This window comes from Podarcis filfolensis (genome assembly GCF_964270895.1).
Source record: "Podarcis filfolensis genome assembly, chromosome: 9".
In the NCBI taxonomy this organism is placed as follows: domain Eukaryota; kingdom Metazoa; phylum Chordata; class Lepidosauria; order Squamata; family Lacertidae; genus Podarcis; species Podarcis filfolensis.
In genome coordinates, this window is record NC_139610.1 from 21,516,798 (window position 1) to 21,537,052 (window position 20,255).

Genomic DNA, 20,255 nt, shown 5'->3' on the forward strand with positions numbered 1-20,255 from the left:
TTAGGGTTGCCATCTTTCAAAAAAGTAAAACCAACCCCAAAGTTGTCGAAAGTCCTTTTTTTTGTAAAGAGAAAAAAAGATTGACAGCTTTGGGGTTGGTTTTGTCCTGGACCCTTGACAAGTCCATCGAAAAATCTGGTTTTGTTGAGGCAAGGGGTTCATCACACATCCATCCCCACTCGATCAATCTGATAGGTGAGGGTGTGTGTAATTTTCATCCCCATCATGGATTTGGCATGGACAGAAAAATTTAAACTGGCACACTGAATTGAATTGGGATCGAAGATTCCTGGCCCCTGCTCTAACTCAAGAGTTATTCCATGACTGGAAGATTATTTCTGTATGCAGGATGACACTTCTGCATCCAACCCACTACTTTGGTCCTGTGAAAAAAGGAAGTTTTACACTTAATAAACTGCAGCAATGAAGTAAAAGAAATGATTCAATACCGCTTATCTCCTTAAATCTTTTAACACCTGTCTGTTCACAGAGCGTCATATCCACACCTACGTACAAGTCAAACTTTATTTAAAACTACATTTTAAAATTGCTAAAATCACAATAAAATTTCTTTTAAAAAAGACAAGACAGAAACGAACTGTGCAGCCAGACTGAAAACTCAGTTTTAGCTGTTTAGACTTTATGGGGGGGCGGAGTTAGCATGCCTATTCTAAAAGGCAATGTGTGAAAAACTAATTTACATTTTTTGTACAGATTAGAACACATGAAGTTTAGTAGCAATTTTCTAGATGCAACTGCAGATGAAATAGGCCAAGAAAGAGCCCTGGATGTCATTTTCATGCACTTTGGGCTCCTGTAGTCTCTGTAAAAAGAGAAAACACTGATCATTGTTCAGAAACAATAAAATAATACATTTTTAAAAAATAAATGTTTGGTCAGGGCTTCCCTCAGCACTTTGCAGACTATAGTCAGCACAGATAATATGACCAGTTCAGTGAGTGTCCCAGATGCACTTTATAATATGCTTCTGCTCACCCTTTCCCATTCATCTGAGAAGACCTCTATTTAACCACATTTAGCCTGCTGAAATTAGTGGGGCAGCACCCGTAGCATTCTGGACCCCACAATAAAATTGCAGAACAGAAGAAAGGGACCAGAGAGGGTACTGTCCAACTCTCGCCTATACAGGATCAGAGCAAGCTAAATTAGCATAATGGATATAAATATCTCCCCATGCCTCAACTAATAGTCAAAATGTCACAAGTTTGAACATAAAGTGAACTGCCGAATCTTGATCCCTCCTTTTCCAAGCCTACTTGAATCCACTTGAACCTACTACTTGAACTCACATCAAGTTTTATGCAACAGCACTTGAGTGAATTACGACTAGCAAGCTTAAGATAAATAAAAGGAGTTGAGCCATGCAAGGATAGACAAGCATGTGGAAGGAAGCTGAAGATTCTCACCAGGTTCCTTCAGCATTTGAGGATCTCCTACTAATTCTTCACCATGACTTTCTGCACCAGAGAGTATTTCTTCAGTGATACTGTTGGACTGAGCCTCTGCCACCATTTTTTTCATTAACTCTTCCTGGAAACAGATTAACGCGTTAATTTTCAAAAATTACTGTTCATTGCTCACTTCCTGTGAGTGATACATTAAATAAAATCTTTGTTTTGTACACCTCTCAATAAGATGAATTTCAAGCAACGTACCTCTGAGTAGACTGCAAGTTTAAGGGGCAAGTTTTCAACTTTTACGAAGTCATCTTCATCTGATTTCTGACTGACGTTTCCAGAGCCAGTTTCCTGTTGGCAGAATATTTTAAACTGTCTTGTAATTTGGATTTCCATGAAAAGTTTAAAACCACACCAATCAAGGTCATAGTTTTTGGTTTTTTAAAGGTGGGAAATCCTGCTCTTTTGAGTGCAGGAACTGGTCTGAGCCATAGCTGTCAACGTTTCCCTTTTTTAACGGGAAATTCCCTTATTCCGAATAGGATTCCTCGCAAGAAAAGGGGAAAGTTGACAGCTATGGTCTGAGCAAAAGGGCTTAGGTGGGCACTATGGAGCCAACCTCTATTTCCCTATGGGAATGGGGGGGGGGGAATTATGTGCACCCTCCTTCTTGCCTCCATGTTCTGAGCAGCAAGAACAGATGCTAAAAATAAAATGGCAGGGTGGAAAAGGTTTTAGCTTTTACAATGCTTTTTAGGCAAAACTGCATTCCAAAGCAATTTAGAGCCATGCACAAATGCATCTGTAAAATCTATTACAGCTTTTAAACTATCCCGTCTTGCCTACTAAGCAACACACCTTTGTGAAGCTCCAAAGACTGAGCACTCTCTGATCCACTTTGTTACACAAGTTAGATAAGCTTATATTGTAAAGAAATGACAAAACGGCACCTGATGTCGAGTAATACATACATATTCATTCACTAATACGGGAGACTCTGTATTGGGACTGCCAACCACAGAGCTTTCAGGAGTTCCTGATGAAGATTTGGTTTCCCCATGTAGTGTGTCCAACGCCTGGCTTTCATTGACTGCTAATGAAGAGTCTGGCTCTTCAGATGTTAATGCAGCACTGGCATTAAGATCTTCGGCACCTCTTGCAGCTGAAGGTTGCTGATCTTCTAATACATTCAGATACTGAGGCACAGCAGCAGGTAAATCCTGGTCACCTAAAAAGCAAACACACAAAACTTTTTACTGCATCTTCTCTTCTCCCTCCCCTTCCAATTTAGTGATTCAACCCCTCTTGTTGTTTTAAAGGAGCTGAACCTAGCTTAGATCATGTGAACATTACTCAAGTTTCTCCCAAGGCAGGAATGCTACATCTTACAAGCACTGAGACTCCAGACATCTGCCCAGAATATGTAATTGCCTTTGCTGTCTGTTATCCTTTATCTTCATCAGCACAAACTATTCATTAAGTTAGAACTTCTGAAAAGAAGCAGGTTTTATATCTGTTGCAATAGCACTTGAGTGAAATATTATTAGTCAGCTTAAGAAAAAGCATTCCTTTTAATTATTTCACCTGTGAACTTCAGGCTCATCCTATCTTGGCAACAGCGGAATAGATCTTACAACATAGTATAGTTATGAACACGGCCACAGTAGTTTGAAATGTTCTCATTCCCCACATTTCTTTCTTCAAAAATTGCAGATAAATCAGTTTCTCTTAAAAATCATTTTACCGTTATCAGTTCCAGATTTGTCCTCAGTAGGCAACATCTGGCAACCATTTGGACTCTCCGGTTTGGGTTGCAAAACCTGTGAGGAAATGATGTTTAAGCTGATCAAGATGGTAAAAGTGTGAGGGTTTAAATATTTATAAGCACATAAAGCTCCAGGGTTTTCTGCAATGACTTGTGTTGGCAAGTTAAATTATCCAGTCAATAGGAATACCATTTCTTGCACTTTTAAATCTAGAATTTTTTGAAATTAAATTGTTTCCCACTACATCCTGCTGAGTAAACACTGAAATATTTATTCATTAACATCCTCAACACATTCCATTTTGATTTTTTATATACGGCTTTGATTAATTCATAAAGCCACCACCTTCTTCCCCATCTTTAGCTGATTTGGATCTCCAAGTCTCCCACCTTTAGACAAATGTACAAGTTTTGTGAATTTTTATCCAGTTAAGCAGGTTAATAAATCTTTCCATTGTACAATAGACTGTTCAAATGGATTTTAACAACTATGTCATGAGCCAAGTTTTCCAAATGATATTCAGCAAATATAGGTCACTGAGGATATCAGAATGATGATACTGAAAGTAAGGAAAACTGATCAATCCCAACTTAGCTCTTTATAAAACAAAACACCCCACAAGTTGGTATTTTGAAGAAATACATCATTGAAATTCACTGTGCTTCATCAATCACAATACCTGCTCTTGTTCATTTTCAGCTGTAGTTTCATTGTTTGCTTGGAGGGAAGTCTGGACATCCACAGGTCCTTCTTCAAATTCATCTATTTCTTCATCTTCGTTTTCATCTTCCCCACTTCCATAATTAGTTAAAGCCTGGGTTTCTGCTTTAGACAAGCCTAAAGTTAAGTGAAATTAAGTTTTGAAACATATAGCAAAATGCAGTATGTGGGCATGCCTAGTGATATTTTGGAGGATTTCTCTTTTGAATAAAAAGCGCTCCATGCGCTCCAAACTTGGGCCGGTGTCTTCAGCGCTGATCATGTGGCAGGCCAGAGGGCGCATGCCCATACGCTATTTCCGGCACACTTCTGGGTTGGAGGAGCACTGGAAATAGCTTGTGCGCATGTGCACGGGCCTCCTCCGACCTGGATGTGCACCGGAAATAACGCTTGCGCACAAGCTATTTCCAGTGCTCCTCCGACCCAGAAGTGGGCAGCCGTGCAGCACAGCACCGGTAAGAGTGGGCGGCGGGGGTTGCTGCGGGCCGGATAAACGAGTCCTTCAGGCCTTACCTGGCCTGCGAGCCTTAGTTTGGGGACCCCTGGTCTGGCTAGTTTCAAAATAACTTTAGTGTACAGAACCAGTTCTGTGGGTCTTTGGATTCTGGTCATCTTTTCTGCACCTCTTACCGCTAGAGACCACACTGACCTAAACCAACACAAAATCAGTCATGCTGAAGTCTACTGATTTCAATGGACTTAAGCAAGCTTAGCTCTGTGTTGGATTTAGGCTGCTGTGATAATTATAATAGAAAATACTTTTAGATGTGAAAAACTGAGAATGTGAGGCATGTTGTGCACTGTAGATGGGACATTTAACAGCAGTCCAATGCGTGTTTCCTCTGAAATAAATCCTACGATATTCAGTGCGGCTTACTCCTAACGTAAGCATCCACAGGAACCAAGCCAGTCATCCAAATGCCATCGAGGACCACAAAAGAAAAGGGAACCGACCTGAGGCTCTTTCTATTTAGTCCAAGCTGCTTTTAAAACTAATGAGCACCTTGCTTTTCTTTCCATAGGGAGATACAGAAGTAAAAGGCTGCTGTGGACATCATTCCTTGTAATCCTTTTATTCTAGCCTGCAACAGCCCCTCTTCCTTCTTTTCTCTCTCCCATTAACCTCTGCCTATAGCAACAACAGTGCGTAACTCCTGTTCTGCTCTCTTTCCTGACACACTCCAAAACGGGTCAAGGAAGAGAAATTCTTCTTCAGAGAGATGCATTCTGGGTGAGGTGGCCGAGAGGCTGTCTATACTACCACCATGCCACTTCTTTGTCTTGGGGTTGGGAGTTTTGCAACTTAATATTTTGGGTTCTGCTGCACTGGAGCAAAAACAGCACAGATGGTCTTCTAGCCACCTCCTGTAAATGCACTGCTGGGAGGAAAAACTCCCCTTCAGCTTTCTTAGAGCAAGGCAAAGCGGTGGCAGTGCAGAGCGTTCAGAAGTCTTGCGTCAGCAGGACGCTGCTGCCCATGTGAAGCTGCTACATGCCTTGGCCTGCAGAAATACCAGACAGCAGGGGACCCTGGAAGGCGGAGATCCAATTTTCTAGAAACACACAGCCTTACCTGCCTCCTGAGGCTACTGTCTCAGTTTGACTCACAAATAGGCCAATCCAATAAGGAATTTTTTTATCTGAAGACATGTTGCATTGGAAGACATACATCTGGTGATTTTGCCAACCTGGTACTTTTCAAATGTTTGGGACTACAACTCTCATCAGTCCCATGCAGCTCAGATGGGAGTTTCCCCCAAACATTTGGAGGGTGATGGGTTGGTAATGGCTGATATAAAGCTACAACACTGTTGTGTGAAGCTGCTTATCAAAGCAATGAATACTGCTTACTTATGGATACTGGACAATTTTCACTCTCTTCTTCTTCCTGGTCAGAAGCATCTGATCTTGTACTTCTTGGGACTTCCCTGTTGTTGAATATTGCAGGTTCATGAGCTTGCTTAATGGTTTCAGTTTCATCTTTGTCCTAGACATAAAGAAAGTGAATCTTACCTGGAATGTCAAAGTTACAGCTTTCATATTTAATTTACAGTAGACATAAATGAGTGCACATCTCATATTGTTTACTGGACGGAGTAATGCTACAACAGAATTTTATTAAGTCAAAAACACCACTAAGACTAAGGAGAAGAAACCTGGACAAATAGATGTTTTGTGAACTCAAACACCTAAACTGTTTTCTTTTGGAAGAGGTTGTGCAGCAACCTCATGCCCCGTTTGTGAGCTTCCAAGGAGGCACTGTGTAGGCTGTTAATGTTTAGATCCAATTTTCTTGCTGCTCCATGCCATTGAAAAGGAAAATAAACAGAGACCCAAATGTCATTTTCTGCTCATTGTGTATTATACACTGAGTGGGCCAATGCCTTAGGGGACACTATCAGTGATAGACAGTAAGTTGGACTGACAGAATTCTGTCAATTCACCACTGCCTCTACATCCCCCAGACTTCACAAATCTGCTACAAACCTTCTGCTACAGCACAAGAGGTGGTGTTGGGGGCAGGAGGGGAGGGAGGAGTAGAAAAAATTACAGCTACACCCCTTCCACCAGAGTAGACCCTCTGCTGGATCAATCCAATCCAAAGGACACTCCCAACTTTTAAAAGGTAGAGGGAGATATTTAATTTCCCTCTGCAGTCCCCAGTGGCATGCTTCCATAGTGTTTCCCAACCTTCTTGAGCAGATTTTTGGAGGGGACCACCATGGGGAAAAGGGAATTAGCGAAAAGTCAAACATCCCCTTTCCACCAGCTGAAATATCCTTTGAGTGGAATTCTGCTCACGGAAAGTTAGGAGCATAATTTTTGCTGAATAATTCCTCCAACGATCTTGCTTCTCACTATTTGAGTGAAATGAAGGTGGCTAGAAAAATGATCATTTTTCAACAAATGATTAATATTGTATTTAGAAGGAGATTTGAAGGCAGGCCTTTCCCTTCCCAATTGTTTTAAAGAATGTCTTACTTTGTCTTCATCTATATCTTCATTGGATGAACAAGCTCCTCCTTCCAGTGCTCTTTTTGCCTAGACAGCAAAGAATGGAAAGTTTATTGTTTTCTGTTGAAAATCAAACAAAACAAGCAATCAGCTAGTCAAGAAAGAGATTAAATTAAATCTAAGGAAACCAGTTTGGTTACTAGTAATGAAAGTGGCTGTTGCTTCTTTGTCCCAGTATACTTTGATGTAGGGCTTCCTGAATTTAGGTCTCCAACTGTTTCTGGACTACAATTTTAGACTACCAATGGTCCTGCTAGCTAGGGATTATGGAAGTTGTAGTTCAACAACAGCTGGAGACCCAAGTTTGGGAAACTCTGTTTGATGCAACAGGCCAGCTTTTGCACTTGGAATGAATTAACCTAATCTGTAAAGCCTATCCCAAATAAAAGATTACAACATACAGCAGATAAGTCTTCTCCTATGGAGTCTACCGAGAAAGCCTTCTCTTTCTCATGCCCCACCTTTTGGGCTTGATTTACTTCTGAGCCCAAGCACAAGGATTCACTGAATTCACAGATCCAGGATTTTCAGTAGGTTCTAAATAAAGTGTTACAATTGTTCCTATTTGGGTTTTAGCAATGCTGTGACATTGCACACAATTAACATTGTGCAGCTCTATCAAAGTGGATAATTTAAATATGGGTTTTTAATCAGAATGGAAGAGAATCGAAGTTCTTTATGGGTTTGTACTTGCACTAAGTAAATATAATCCTGGTGATTTATTGTGTAGTTATGCAAATTAAAGTTACGCTGACGATTCTTTTAACTTCTAATGTGAGGTTCAATTCACATTTTGATGTGAATAATTTGCAGGGCTTTTGGTAGCTAGGCCTTCAAACAATAAGCTCAGTCACCCTGCTTGGCACCAGACACTTCACAGCTCCAAGGAGAGACAATGTTCCTTTGTGTTATGCCCAACACAAGTAGTCTTATAAATCACAACCAAGTTTGAAGATAAAGGGATCAAACAAGAAATGTCATTCCCCAATATCCGTGAACAGCAAGTTTCCAGAGTACTTTCGACAGTTAAAAGATATGGCGAGTGACAGTCTAATTTAAAGGCTGAGTTACTACTCAACTATACATAAACTCCTAAGGAAAACTCAGTCATATTTGTACTGATACAAAAAGGCATGGCGTACAATAAACTTTTCAACAATTTAAACATCACCTCTAAGTAACTACAGATACAATTCAAACAAATTCTACTGCGGTAGGAAGCAGCACAGCTGACCCTATTTAGAAATTAAAAAAGAAATCTTATATTGCACCGTTTCCTGGGGGGAAATCACTCAAATTTAAAATATGATAAAAACCTCTTTAGCATAGGACTGCATCATTCCATCTGCTTCCATTTTCCTTTTGCCTCTTTGCTTTACTGTCAGGCTGTTGTTGTCCAAGTCTTGCATGAGCTTAAAGAAGGCTAATTCATTGAACAAGACTTCAGAAATCTCCACAAGAAGATCCTCCCCACAATCCTTCAATTTTTTACCAGCAAATTTTGCCAGTGAATCCTGCCAAAAAAAGAAAACATTTTAGTACGTTTACAGGTCACTCATCATCCCCCTAAAAAATAATAATCAGGGAGGCATATACAGGGTTATTCAACTTTAACCTCACAACCACTATATATTGTACACCAATATATGTGTACTAGATTCCAGGGTTTCCTGGCACTTACTCAGGGTTGAATGAGGAACAGCGGAGACTGTGGTGTCCTTATGATATATGGTTTAGTTACACATATATACAACCTGAGCCTACAGCGGAGGGTCTCACAGAAGTAACACTCCCAGGAGGTCTTGCTTCTCCCATGGATCCCAGCAGAAATAAAGCACGACTCTTTTCTCATCTCCCTAGCCTGCTTCCTTTTAGCTTCTGCTTCTCAGACAAAACTATGGCCTTTGTCTTTCTAACAGACAGTTGACTTGCAACACTATTAAGGGTAAGTCAGCTGAATCGCATTCCAACATTATAACAAGAAATCAGAAAGGAGGGAAGTGCTATGTTAATCTTGTTTTGTGAACTGCCCTGAGACCTCCAGGTATAGGGTGGTATATAAATTTAATTAATAATAAAATAATAATAATAATAACAAAACAACAACAACAACAACAACAACAACAACAACAACAACAACAACAACAACAACATGATGTATAGTTAGATAATGGTTCCAGTGATTGTTTTTGAAACTTGGCAATGTTGGAGAGGAAGGTGATCCATGCCACACTGATTAATTTGAACTAACTCAGTCTTCTCCTACACTGCCAAGATTCAAAATCAATCAGATGAGGCTTCCTGTTTCCGGCGGTGAGAAATGGCTGACTCCCACATAATTGGACCTCAGCCATGCAGGTAATTCAGGGTTGATATGGGGGTAATTAGCCCTGGCAGACTCCCCAGGGTGGGGGAGGACTGTCTCATAGACCCACAGATCGTCCAAGATTGTCAGCTGGCATAAAGGTGAAAGTGGCAGGACGTTAGGTCCCAGAGCACGGCACAGCTGGCACTCTCCGAAGTCACTCTCACAAGCTGGAAATACTGGTTTGATAAAATACAGTGGTACCTCAGGTTAAGTAGTTTATTCGTTCCAGAGGTCCGTTCTTAACCCGAAACTGTTCTTAACCTGAAGCACCACATTAGCTAATGGGGCCTCCTCCTGCTGCTGCGCCGCCGGAGCACGATTTCTGTTCTCATCCTGAAGCAAAGGTACTATTTCTGGGTTAGCGGAGTCTGTAACCTGAAGCGTATGTAACCTGAAGCGTATGTAACCCGAGGTACCACTGTAATTAGATTTGGACAACAAACAGACATAGTCTGGACCAAAGAAGACTGAGAAAAAATCTGCAGAATTCCAAAGTCCCTGGTGTTTAAGCTTGGACTTAAAATATGAGAACAACAAGAAGGCAGATATGAAAATATTGGAGATATACTTCAGAGGTCCAGACTATGGGAAGCCCAGAAAAAATTAATACTTAATAATTTGGATTGTAATTTGGCTGTTTTTTATTTTATTTTATTATTTTTAATTGGATTTGTTAATTGGATGTTTTTATTGGAAAACTAATAAAAATGATTAAAAAAAAAAGATTCAAAATTAATCAGTGGAACCATTTTCTAACTATACACATCTAACTGAACTACACACACATTTCTTGTTATAACAGCAGTATGTGATTCACCCACCTTACCCTTAACATAGGCTCTGTAATACTGTAAATGTGTTAGTGTGCCAGCTTTTGGAAATCCAGCAAAGAGGGTACTATTGAACAAATTCTCCTGCATAAGCTTTACTGAAACAAAGGGGGGCTGCAAGATAGCATGATGCTTCCTTTGTTAGTTCCCTATTTGAAGCAACATAAAAATAATCCCCCTCAAAATAGTTTTTAAAATGCAACTGCTATATATTAAAAGCAAAGACATACTTGAAATGTTCCAGGAATAAACTGCTACATTTTAACTCTTGCCATTTATTCAGTTAGATATCTGCTACAGGTTGTATTTTCCAGACTTTAGAACTGAGTTGCTCAAGTATTTAAGGTGCAGCAACTCTTATATTACTTTTCAAAAGTCTGTAGCTCAGGCTCTCTGCAGCCAAATGACTCAGCGGCAAAACCGTATTATAGAGGCATATTCACACCAAAATGGCAAGCCAAACTAAACACATCATGGTTTTCCCATAATTATAGTGATTGTGGAAATGAAGCTTAAAGGAAAACACATATACGAACCTGCAAAATGCTACGAAGTTGCTTATGAAAGATCTTCACAAATTCTTTGCTTTCATCGTTTTGTTGAGTAAGGGTTAAGACCATACGCCTTACTGAGGTCAAGAGCTGAGAAGAACATACTTCATCCATGTGTTCCTGGCAAGAGTTGAAAAGCAGATCATTCTTAATGAAAACATATACAAAGATAAAGATCCTTCTTTGAGAGGTCTTATTTTTCTTCACAGAAAAGGTGAGTGACATGAATGGCAAGTATGCCAACTGATTTCCCAGAACAGCAATGCAGAAATTTGCTTACAGCTAAGGGACCGTAAGGCAGCTTACCAGTACATGCACGATAAAGAGTTCAGAGCATGTAAATAAAATATTAACTGCTCTATCACCAAACTTTGCACAAAGGCAGGACTACAGCTAATCAAAACTCTGCACTCCTTGGAAGAAAACTTTTATTGTTAGAGAAGAGAACAAGGTAAAGGCCTCTGATTCTACCGATCAAGTCAAAAGGAAAAACCTATAGCTTTCTGTAAAGATGGCTTCAGAGAGAGCTCTGTTTACTGATATAATTTTGATTACCCTCAGAAATGGGATAACCTCTTTCATAATAGCTTTGATTTGCCGGTCAAGCTGCTGGGTATCTATTCGAGGACAAGGAACGGCAGGCGCTTCAGTAGACTGTGCTGCACAATGGCTTTCAGCCGTATCTGAACCTTTAAAGAGAGAAAAATATATATTCAAATCAATGTTCTTTTCATAAAGCTGCCGTTTCAATACAGGTCACAAACTCTGGCACTTTGATTATATAAGGACTACAAATTTATGCCAAATAAGCTGAACACTGACATTCTACAGGGACTGCTCCCTGCTAAGTATGGACAGGATTGCAGCCTGAATCGCAGAGTCTTAAAAGTGCCACGAATTTCCAGACCTATGGGAAAAGATTATTCCCTTCCCACAGCTTATTCACTTCTACATCTTTTATTCCAGGATGTGAACTACAGTGGAAGGATATTAAGTGGACCAGGAATTGGGAGACAAAGGTTTAAATCAGTGTTACCTTGGGTCACATACTGTCTCTCAGACTAAGCTACATCACAGGGTTGATGTAAGGATACCATGAGGAATAGGAGACTTTATAAAAGCCACCATGAGCTCCTTGGGGGAAAGGTGGACTGGATAAAAATATATACTGATAAAGAATAAAAATTAAGCCTCCCTTCAGCCTGTCTCTGATTTTAAATGGGGGGGGGGGGTTGGGAATCATGAAAAAACCTCAATGTTTAAAAAAAAATGAATCCACAGACCACACTACAATTTGAGCCAAACAACAAAAAGCACCAGCTCCTTAAAGACTAATACATCTTTATGGCATAATCGTTGGGGGATAAAGTTCACTTCATCAGATGCATCATTCTTAATCCACAAAGGTTTATGGAAGAATACAATTGCAAGCATCGAAGTGTTGCTTGACTATTGTTTCATTTCTGCTGTGAGCAATGGCTAGTTGGCTACCCCTTTGATTGAAAACAAGGATGCTGAGACTGCCCATCAAGCAAACCCTACTAGGCCAATACTGAGATTTGATAACAACAGATTGGAATAGGAACCTCCCATGCAGGGTTGCCTAGAAGGGAAGTCTGATCAGTCACATGGTTTTTCTGTTTAGAGAAACACACTAGGGACCTCTGTGCCACATGCATACTTTTGGATTAGGATGCGCTGCAGGGACCCGGCTGGCATGGCAGAAAAGTTTGCAGAACTCCTTTGAGTTTAAGCAGCTATATGTATGTGGAACAAGAAAGAGTGTGTGTGCTTTGAAATTTGGAAGGGGTGTGTGTGTTAAAAATTGCTTGACGTTCTCTTTGCAAGGGATGTGCCCCAGTAGCCTTGGCGGACCAGCTTGAGCATATTATCATACTACACAAAATGCTTATAAACCACTGTCAAACATTTATATGCCCAGTGAACAGTGTTAAGCTACTTGACGCAGCTCCATTTCTCTGCACGGAGACTGCCTGGTAGGATTGTGTTTGTTCTTTCAAAAAAGTGCAGGACAAAACTATGATAAATGAATAAACAAATGCAAAAACGTACCTTCCAATTTAGAAGCAGAAGCATTATGGGGATTACTACAGCATCCATCCTCAGAGTCAACGTTACTTTCAACTGCCATTTTCTTTCGTCCATATTCTCTCATCCGAGCCAGTGCCTGATCTAAATGAATCACAGTGTTGCCTGTATTTTGGCAACAAAACCTTTTACAATATGTATTTAAGTTTTTGGAAATCAAACATTATTATGTGTAGATTAAATATAAAAACTGCAAGAAGAAAGCATCGTTATTTTTATGTGTAAGAAGTGCATCAGTGAAGGACTGATTCACAGAAAACAGTTGCGGCAATTTAACAAGGTACTTGAGTTACTGCTGTATATTGTTCAACTGCTAGGTTTATGCTTACCCAGCTCATCAGTAGCAAAGGGTTCAAAATTTGAAGAAGTAGACATAGTGCTGCCATTGTCTGCATCGTGTTGTTCACATTCTCTACAGGCTCCTTCATCAAAGTTCTTCTCAAATGTCTCCTTCAAAATATGGAAACAACAAGTTGGCAATTGTTCTTCTACAAATAACTAAACACTCTCAAACGCTCATGTTTTCATAAATTGTCACCCAGGATCTTAAATTAAGAATTCAGATCACCTTGAAGTGTTTGCATCAGTGGCTAATTCTTGGGCTAAAAGATTCATGTACATGGTTTAAAGCTTAATTAAAAAAAAAAGGGGGGGGGAGTTTAATTGATAAATTCTTCTGAGGATGTTCACCAAATAAAGGGCTCATCCTTCCAAGCTAGAAAACATGTTGCAGGTGTTACCTGTTGTCAATTTCTATAAGTAGTTCCTTAGACAGTAATCGTTTAAAATCGTTTAAAAAACAACCCTCAACTGACAAAAAGGTGAATTTGAAATATGCAACTGCAGACCTAACTTAAGTCCTCTTAAAGCGGATCAGTATAAAGATCTTCAGCTAGTTGAACCTCCAAAGAACAAAGTCATTTTTAAAAATAAAAAACCCCACCACTTGACAGTTTGAGAACAACAACTTGTTCTTAACACAACACAACAGAGATAACATTTTTGTGAATTATGTTGAATGAGGAGTAATAGGTAACAAAAGGAGAAGAGAAAGCTGAGGAATATTTGCTTTTATTTTAAAGGAAAACTCAGGGGAAAATAAATGGAGTAAAAAGTGAGTAAAAGCAGTCATGAGAAAGGATAAAAGCTGGAAGAAATCAACTGTGCATGGGGCAAGGTAGGGGAAAAACTGGAGATGGGAGTCATGGAAGTTAATGACTAGTATGGTACAGTTGGTCCTGCCTGCCCTAGGTAGAGATAGACTGTTAATCTGTTGTTGCCTTGCCCACCTGGGGAAAGGCCAAGCCCAGGCCACATCCCTTGAAAGTAATTCCCACTGTTCAATGTGGCATATTCCCTAAAATGCATGTTTAGGATTGCAGCCTTAGCAAAGTACACAGAGCTCAGAATTAAGCGATCATACAAAAGGACTATGATAAGGTTGAAAAATGCTATGTGGAAAGACATTGAACTGGCCAGAGATCACCTCTCCTCCAGGAAAGACCAACTGTCAACAACAAAAATTTAGGGGACATAATCACTTTACACAATTGCTTAAAAGAAACAAGCTTTACCTCTGCATTTCTCTCTTACTTTTGCACAATTCCCATTTGGAGTTGTATCATAATAAATATTTTCACATCAAAGTCTAATGGCTCAAATCCATACATATTTTATTATCAAATATATTTATGCCGAAATCTAAAACCCATTTTAAAAAGGTTGGATTTTATATTAAAATACCCAGACAAAGTTTTCAAAACCCTTACGTCATCCGTCGTTGCAAGGCTTTCACTGGGAGTAAGTTCTGAATTTGATCCTGCCCAACCTGCAGAGTTCAGTGGTTTGGGACACTCTCCTTTTGCATTTTCTTCAGATGCATGTCTGGTCACTATATCCTATACAATGCAACAGTTTCATTAATGATTGCATTAAGAAAATGTTTGCTTAACAAAGCAAGTCCAAAAATCATGGTTTTATTAAGGTACCTGTAAAGCATACAATGCTCTTTGTCTCAAATAGTCTGAATTTAGCATCTGGAGCTCATGAAAAAGCTCAATCAGAAAATGAGGGCGAGATTCATTTTGAGATATCAAAGTGGCTACTTCAGAGTAAATGGTGTCTCGCAAAGCTTCGAACATAGAAAGATCACTGCCTGTTTCTGTAGAAAGAAAAAGAATGAATTAAGTACCATTATTCTTCTCCATTGACATTTATCTCCTGTTACAGCATGCAAGCTTTGAGAAGGACGCGCCTGATGGATGGGATGCAACTCCTCCATGAGTGGATGGAAAGTGGTTTTGCTCATGCAAGGAGGGGTATTTTCTTCTAGCAGCAGATCCTTGTGCCTTAACTGCTTTTAAAGAGCCTCCCGATATTGGAAGGGGCTGCTGCTATAAACAGGCAGCGGAAAAGACCCTGGGCACAAGGGAATACTGCACACAATAGTTACAGTCCTTGTCATCGTGTACTTCTTTTACAGGTGCAAATGAACTGCTGCATATTCTATTCTATAGAGCTAAACAAGTATCTATTGAATGTTTGCCCTGCGAAAGGGAACTAAATACAACAAAACGTAATTGACATAATAATTAATACAATGCATTGCAACAATGAATTCACTTGAAACCCCACAGTTACTGCCACACAGCTACAAAGCTATATTTGGTGACAATGTGTTCATTGAGGTTCAGTTTTAGATCTATTTTGTTTTCAAATGCATCCTAAGCATAGTTGAAGTAGCACATCTTGCTATCGGGTCATTAGTTAAGTGTAAGTCAAGGATGACTTTTCAAAATAGCAGCTGTGTTAGTGTAACACTCACGGTCATAGGATACTTTAAAAGTATGGCTGGGATCCAAAACAACTCTTGGACCTCATGCAGCTAGTTGTGAGGTTCTTTGGATTATGGCCTAACAAATCTATTTTGTTTCGCTGTCCACTTCATGCACCTAATGAAGCTATTGCAGCTCATGCCAAAATACACTTGGTATCGGATGACCCTTGTATTTGCTCCTTAAGTAGTTGAACACATTTAAGTATAGTAAAATCCAATTTTGAGTTTCAGCAACCACAATGTACTATTTACTTTTGGGCAAAAGTAAACATATAGAACTTAGGGAGCTGAATATACCAAGTCAAATCATTAGTCCTTCCAGCTCAGTATTTTCCAGCCCTAACTGGAACGCCAAGGATTGAACCTGGGACCTTTAAGATGCAAAGCACATGCTCTACCACTGAGCTATAGATGTTTCGCTTTGCGTTAAGGGTGAGAAATAAATATCAGTCTTTTATCTAAAAGGACAGGTGGCATTTCACACCCCTTTTCTACTTCTTCCCAACTAGCAAATTCTCTTATTTGAGTCCAATGGGCACTGCCAGCTCTGATCTGCCAGCAGGGCACACCTTTGAAATGTTCACCTCAGCATAAATGGTGACACGACAGCTGGATTTTCAATACCTCACCTACTCACGTGAGAAATTAAGCATCTACAGTAGACATAGAAATACTTTCATTTTCCTGGAAGAAACCAAGTGATGCTACCTGTCCATGCTTTATGGTCCAACAGTAGCTCAAACAGCAGATTGTAGAAATATTTTCATGTACTGTACCTCAACTATCTCAAAACACGAACAGGTACTTCTGGATCCACTGGTGGTGCAGAGAGCCCCTTCCTGAAGAGGGATAGCTAACTTCTGCTGTCTATGCTCTTAGATGGTGGGAAGAGGTGGCCTTCATTATATATCTTTAGGTTCCAGGCAAAAACGTGTCTCTTCAACCAGGCCTTTAGCTGATTAATATGTTCTTTTAAATGTGGGGGTTATTGGTTTGTTTTTATTCTTGTTTTTGCTTTATGTATTCCTGTGTTTTATATTTATGTTGTGAACCACCCTGTGATCTTTGGATGAAGGGTGGTATACAAATTAAATTTAAATAAATAAGATTTAGGAATACACTCTTAGTTTCAACCGTAAGAGATACAAGGGCAAAACTCCGCTCGAAAGTCATATCCTCTGACACAGAAGTGCTTAATTCCAGGATAGTCAATATGGTGTCCTCCATATTTTTGGACTCCAACTCCCATCAGCCCCTTCTAGCATGGCCAGAAATGATGCCAACTGTATTCCCAAACATTTGGAGGGCACCATGCTGAATACCTTTGCCTTAACTGGTTGTTCAGGGTTGGCTATGACTTTCAGTAATAATAAAGTACCTAATCATGAAAGCAAGTAGATTAAAAAAAAAAAAGGTATCATTTGGATTAGTGCACCTTTTGCTAATTCAATAAGCAAGCTACTTGTTAGTTAGGACAAGAGACCAGAAAATCAAGGTAAGGTAAGTTTGGAAGCTAAGCAGCAAGTGCATTACCTGGTGCTTCTATGCATGCATTTCTGTTAGACTGCTGCAGTATTCTCCTAGCATGTGCTGCAGGAAAGGGGTGGGTGGGAAGGACAGACAGTGATAAACACAAAAATGTGTATCGGAAATAAAAGCAAGGTCTAATGAAATAATGGGAGAAAGGCTATTTAGTGATCCAAATGAACAAAACAAAACAAATCTCCAGAGATCCCATGTCTCTTGGGGGGGGGGGGGGAGTGATTTGAGAAAAGCATATTACCACAAAAATTTCCAAAGAGGGAAAAGAAAAGATCCCAGAAAGAATTTTTCAAGTATGCGCACTGGATTTCTCGCTCACTCTATGTCCACGTACAGGCGCCTCTCCACTTACGCGGGGGTTACGTTCCCGAGTATCGCACGTATACATGAAATCAAAGTGGGGAACACTTTTATCTAAACCTCTCTGCAAGCCTCACAGTTGGGTGCAAAGGCTTCTGGGATCGCTAGCTGTTTTCCCACTCTTTTTGCGACATTTTAGCACTTTTCCAGTTTAATTCTTTTTATTTATTTCCGGGCGTCACACTTATATGCGGTCTGCCTCGTGTACGTGGGGACACGCCTGTACACAGCTTCAATGAGATCATAATTGAAACTGGTTTACTAATAAAAACAACATGAAAATATGACCATTCAAAAATATGATCCTTCTTGATTCAAGTCTCAAGAGCACACTGGTCTCCCACGATTTCAAAGAACCCCAAAAGGGGGAGACAGAGGAAAAAAAAGAAACCCATATACACACACCACGTTGTTAAAAAGGGACACTGGAGGCATTCAGTTGCAATGCTAAAACATGGTTTAGTGCTACAAGAGTAGGCCAGCCTCCCCATGCAATCATGTGCTTCCTCCACTGGCACAACTATGAGGAGACTGGATTCTCCTCCTCCAGCTTTAGATTAATGACAGTTTATAGAATGTCATCTGAGCTCTAAATTGTGGTTAACCAGAAATAGGATTACTGAAAGGAAACCAGCCTTCATAAACTACAGCTTGTTTCCACTAACCGTAAGATTAACCCGGCTTGTCTGGGTTTGGACTACATGGCAAGTTGTGCTTAATCAGAAATGAAGAAGAGAAAGCTTCTGAATGCCTCCTGGTTAGCGGCACAGGACTAGGGGAGGGAAGCGGGAGGCGAGGCTCATTCTTGCAATGCTAAACTATGGCTTTGTGTTATTTCCAAATCAGCCCACGGGCAAATCATTAAATGTGCTTAACAAATATGTTTAACGTTTGAATAGAGATGTGTGGGCCTTCCGTTTATGCTCTCTAATATCCAAAACTGGATTTCAAATATTACCTGCAATCAGCAGTGATCAAATATATACCTGAATGCGTCCCTTTAAAAGTGAAGAAACAACAACACTGAGAGCTGTAGTTTTAGACCTGTTGTTGCTATTTATTTTTACCCAAGCCTCTCTTATTAAGAAGAAAGCAACGGAATCAAAGCTTCAATAAAATATTATAAAAAAATTAAAGACTAATATAATGGGCTGAATCTAGAGTCTCTTTTCCACAAACCAAAGAGACCATTCAGTTCACTGAAGGAGCTGAGATCCCGCAGATGCTCTTGCTTTGGGGGAAGAGAAAATACATTTTCACTAACATCTTTTTTAACACCACAGCTGCAGTCGATACGCTGCACAATCGAACGAAGTTCCAAGTGGCTTTATTGTACAAGGACAATGGAGCTAGGACAAATCTGAGGAGCTGAAGGACCCCTTTAACGATCCTCCTCCAGCCTCAGCAGTTTTTTGTCTTTTTGTTTCTGTACTATTCGGTCACTCGATGTTTTAAATCTTCTGTTGCTTCTGTTATCTCTTCTTTTCTTTTTTTTCTCCCTTTAAGTATTTGCCTAGGACGATATCTACCTTTACCTTCCCACCCCCATTTTATGTTGTTATTTCTATGTATATCATGCTATGGCCACACGGCTAATGCAATAAAATCTAAATCAAAATACATTTTTGTCCTATTCCTCCTCCTCTCTGCAATTCCTTCACACTATCCCCCAACACTATTCTACAGGGTCAACCCAACCCTCTGAAGGAGGCTTTCTGAAGGTACAATCCATTACAATATCCCAGGGGGAAATTAACATTAAAGGCTCAGTTCTATGCATCGTCACTAGAAACTAGATGCCATTATATTTAAATATATTTCGGATTGCAGACTAAAATTCCATGCATGATCTTCAGCATACAATAATTTCCATCTGTACATCTACACTATACATAGTGTAGTTTAAAAAATAAATAAATAGCAAGTAACAATTATGTGAACGTAATAATTGGGTTACCTGAAAATTTCCATCCCAGTAAGATTCCCAGTTCCTCTTCGAGCATGCAAGTAACCACTGAATTGGTACACTTTAAAATAAAAACTGTTAACTATTTTTAAGTACCTGAGGACATTTCTGATGATCTACTGTATTTAATTATTTTTTCTAGTTGCTCTCGATTCTTTTTACTGAACACCTTTGCTTGGACAACTTCTTCCTTCCGAGTTGAGTGCCTGCTTCTGTTGCTCTTGTAAGGCTCGCATGTACTGGAAACACTGGCACTTTCAAAACCTTAAAATAAAAAAGATCCCATTTCTACAGCTTGCCCTTTCCATAGCCACCCTGCCCCCAGATTATTGAAAGAAAGATAAATAACCCCAAATTATGGGTGTTTCATATGAACCTACCATTAGATCTCGATCGGTTTTTAAATTGAGAAGCACTCCTCCTCTTATTCTTGGACTTTGGCGTTTTGTCTTTGGAAGCTAGACTGGCCTGTGCAGATGCTTTCCGAGGTTTAAAGGTTTTAGTCACGGTGGTTGGATCCACTGGATCGGGCATACTACTAAAGCTCTCCAGAGATTCTTCATCAAATTCTCTCCTCCTGCTCGTGCCAGCTTGATTTTTGTGATTACCACATCCTGCGTTTTGTACCGGTATTGCAAATCCAGACTTGAGGAACAAATGTTTTTCTTTTCCTCCTTCTTGGTGTCCATTTGACCTAGTTGATCTATTCTCTGTTTCTTCTTCAGGTTGCAACTGACCTCTTAAATAGAGGGGGGAGGGGAATCAGAATCATGG

General features: G+C 39.9%; 1 protein-coding gene across 50 annotated transcripts in view; it reads right to left on the bottom strand.

Moving 5' to 3' along the window:
- Positions 1-511: 511 nt before the first annotated feature.
- The window catches only part of PCM1 (pericentriolar material 1), a 47,877-nt gene continuing 28,133 nt past the window's right edge, over positions 512-20,255 (bottom strand). For 20 of the 50 annotated variants that reach the window (XM_083629882.1, XM_083629868.1, XM_083629902.1 and 17 more), the window contains 18 exons: positions 19,862-20,220; positions 19,578-19,745; positions 17,147-17,203; positions 14,766-14,938; positions 14,547-14,675; positions 13,107-13,227; positions 12,742-12,882; positions 11,224-11,357; positions 10,654-10,788; positions 8,236-8,433; positions 6,887-6,946; positions 5,756-5,891; positions 3,864-4,021; positions 3,163-3,238; positions 2,390-2,646; positions 1,677-1,769; positions 1,428-1,551; positions 512-823 (listed from right to left, as the gene is read on the bottom strand). In XM_083629882.1, coding sequence (XP_083486008.1) covers positions 798-823; positions 1,428-1,551; positions 1,677-1,769; positions 2,390-2,646; positions 3,163-3,238; positions 3,864-4,021; positions 5,756-5,891; positions 6,887-6,946; positions 8,236-8,433; positions 10,654-10,788; positions 11,224-11,357; positions 12,742-12,882; positions 13,107-13,227; positions 14,547-14,675; positions 14,766-14,938; positions 17,147-17,203; positions 19,578-19,745; positions 19,862-20,220 — 2,545 coding nt within the window. In that variant the 3' untranslated portion in view covers positions 512-797. The remainder of the gene's footprint in view (positions 824-1,427; positions 1,552-1,676; positions 1,770-2,389; positions 2,647-3,162; positions 3,239-3,863; positions 4,022-5,755; positions 5,892-6,886; positions 6,947-8,235; positions 8,434-10,653; positions 10,789-11,223; positions 11,358-12,741; positions 12,883-13,106; positions 13,228-14,546; positions 14,676-14,765; positions 14,939-17,146; positions 17,204-19,577; positions 19,746-19,861; positions 20,221-20,255) is intronic. The other 30 variants (XM_083629870.1, XM_083629907.1, XM_083629905.1 and 27 more) reach the window with 3 other exon arrangements.